Below are 3,041 nucleotides of genomic sequence, written 5' to 3'. Positions count from 1 at the left end.
CCATTAATGAAAACCATCGACAAAAGTGATTCACATCATATCAGTGTTGATTATCATTATTCCTGTTTTTCATTTCAGTGAAGTGCTGATATGCTTTCAATTTTGAACATCATGCTGATGGAATGAAATCGGATTTGTGTGTGACTTTGCATGAACAACAACATTTATAAACTCTCTGAATCCAAATTATAAGATCTATTACACGGATCAAAGTGTGTTTAGGGTCCGCTCCAGTTTACTTTGTATGATTAACATCTGCATTATCATATATTATTCACCACACTTCTTCTTTCTTCTTTATAAATTCTCATTCACATCAGAAAGTAGGCATTTTTTTTATTCAAACATTCCTTGATATTTAACTTTCACAATGTGTTAAAGCTTCAGTCTGTATCATACTGTGTGTGCTATGTGAAATATTTTAATCTAAACAAAAAAAAACTCTTTACAAAAAGTTTTCTCATATTTATTAAAAAGCATTATCACTCAGAGGCTGTGGAGAAAGAAATGTGAACACCTGGAACCCCGCGGGCACTGACACAGCTGACCTGAATGACTTGTCTGACTCCGCCCCCAACAGAACTTCTCCAAGTTACACTGAAAATGAATCACAGTGGACACTCAGGTGGCATGCTTTATTTTGAAAGGACTTGAGTGGTTCTTCCCTGAGGTGTCAGTTTATTTTTACCAGGACAGTGACTCTGCGTCTCTTCAAACGCCGACAAAGTCCAGGAAGTCGTCTGAAGATGTTTTCCTTGACAGCTGAGGCGATGTTTGAAGCATTTACCTGAGAGATGACACATATTAAAGGTGTCTTATTCTGCTTCATATTCCATGTTTTTTAATCAGAGACTCTGTTAGTGTATCTTGGCATGATTCACAGGACAAAGTAATGATTCTTTATCTTATTCTAGGACTTGGTGCAGCCCCTCAGTTCATACTCTGTCTAAATAACAAGTTTTAGCTCTGCCTCTTCAATCTAATCCAGTTATAAACCACATTTAAAAACTATAAAGTTCGCAAAAGTGCTGTACATAAATATAGGGAGGTCACACAATGAGAATATAATAAAAATACAAAATGTAAAAAAGTTGACACACCTACATAACAAACACCAACACATGACTGTAAATACAAGCAGAAACAATCAAATTAAGTATTCATCTTTCACACTGTGCTAAAAGAGTAAAACTAGAGACAATTTTTTTCCTGGTTGGTGAGCTTCAGATAGCCAGCAGAGGGGCAGCCAATTGGTGCTAAAACCAATTATGGAGACGACGTTGACCATAAAAGGAAATCTGTTACACATTGATTTCAGTGTGCAATTAAAGTAGAAAAGTGTTTGGATCAAATCTATTACTTATTGATTTCTTTATCTTATTTGAAACTGTGCTTAATCAGCGGTGGAAAGTAACAAAGTACAAATAGTTTTCTTGCTGTACTTGACTAAAATTCTTTCAGGTGTCTGTAATTTACTTGAGTATTATTTTTTCTGATAACTTTTTACCTTTTCTCTCTTCAGTTTAACACAAATATTTTAACTTTCTGCTTCTGACATTTTCTAAACAGGCTTTTATTTACTGTGTCAGGAGTAGTGTCGTGGATGAGAGAAGGAGGACCCAAACACTGGACTCACAGGCAGGTAGGTGAAGGTGGATGTTTATTGCCGATGGAGTGAACAAACAGTACAGAGGTAGGAAATGGCTGGCTGGCTGGCTGGCTGGCTGGCTGACTGACTGACTGACTGAACGAACGAACGAACGACTGACCGGTTGACGAACTGAACATACAGACGACATTAACATCAATGACACGACAGTGAACGAGTAGAAACAGAGGGCTTAAATACACAGACTGATGAGGATGATAATGAGAGACTGGTGAGTACACAGCTGAACATAATCTGGCTAATGACACAAGACGAGCAACACAGGAAAAGCAGGAAGTGAGCACATGGAAGTGGCAAAATAAACTGAACATGAACAAAACCGAAAACACTGGATCACCGACCCAGGAACCCTGACAGTACCCCCCCCTCCACAGGCTGGCACCCGACGGCTAAAAGAGAAAAAAAAAACAACCCCAGAACAAAGTGGACTTGAACGGCCTCTAACAGCATTCAAGGTTCAAAAGAGGATAAAAGGGAATAACACTGGAAAATAATTTTAAAGTTACTATGAGCTCAAGAAATCACAGCAAGCACACAAGCTGTTTATTGTGAACTGTGTCTGTGAAGTTAGGATTTTTTTAATATTGTGAAACATCATCATAATAATGGATTGCATTTATATAGCGCTTTTCAAGACCCTCAAAGCGCTTTACAGTTCCACTATTCATTCACTCTCACATTCACACACTGGTGGAGGTAAGCTACAGTTGTAGCCACAGCTTTCAAACTTTTTGATTAAACTGTATTCTGCACACCTGGTAGCCACCTGGAAGCCACCTAAAGCTGGATTGTTAGACCATGTGGCACTAACAAGAATAAAGTACAGAGCCATGAAAGAGGCAGAAATGTTGTTACTGCACGGCGTCAACGCGTTAGCGTCGTCCAGTCCCGAGCCTTATCTCCTACAGTCTTAGAAACACAAAACTCAGCTTGTTATTTGGTGGTTTTGAAACTAAACTTAAACAGTCCTTTTTAGCTGGTACTGAAACTCAGCTCTCACAAAAAGAAATGGCAGTATGGTGTACATTTTAGGACATCCGTCAGGTCTCAGACAAAAAGCTGTCAAGTGTCAGGTCTCAGACAAAAACTCGTCAGGTGTCAGGTCTGAGGTGTCAGGTCTCAGATGTCAGGGCCTCAATTGTCAGGACTCAGGTGTCAGGTCCCAAAAGTCAGGTCTCAGGTGTCAGCTCTCAGTTGTCAGTTCTCAGGTGTCAGAACACAAGCTATCAGACAGAGAGAAGCCTCCTTCAGGTGGCGCTGTTGTCAGGTCCCAGCCAATGACTGTAACAAACATGGACGACGTGACAGCGTCAGTAGTTCATACGATGCTGTTTTATGTTCAAGGGGTCTCCTTTCTCATACGTTTGATTCT

General features: G+C 39.7%; 1 protein-coding gene across 1 annotated transcript; it reads right to left on the bottom strand.

Annotated features, from left to right (window-relative positions):
• Window positions 1–486: 486 nt before the first annotated feature.
• LOC146610032 (uncharacterized) lies at window positions 487–829 on the bottom strand. The gene is made up of 2 exons (XM_085346160.1): window positions 689–829; window positions 487–597 (listed from the first exon to the last, which is right to left on the bottom strand). The coding sequence occupies exons 1-2, from the start codon at window positions 827–829 to the stop codon at window positions 487–489; spliced, it is 252 nt and encodes an 83-aa protein (XP_085202286.1).
• Between the last annotated feature and the right edge of the window lie 2,212 nt (window positions 830–3,041).

This window comes from Diplotaxodon limnothrissa, linkage group LG22 (genome assembly GCF_057381915.1).
Source record: "Diplotaxodon limnothrissa isolate DT_005_m linkage group LG22, D_limnothrissa_male_GT1.1, whole genome shotgun sequence".
Classification (NCBI taxonomy): domain Eukaryota; kingdom Metazoa; phylum Chordata; class Actinopteri; order Cichliformes; family Cichlidae; genus Diplotaxodon; species Diplotaxodon limnothrissa.
Note: the sequence above shows the minus strand (reverse complement) of the source record. Positions and strands in the feature narration are given on the sequence as shown.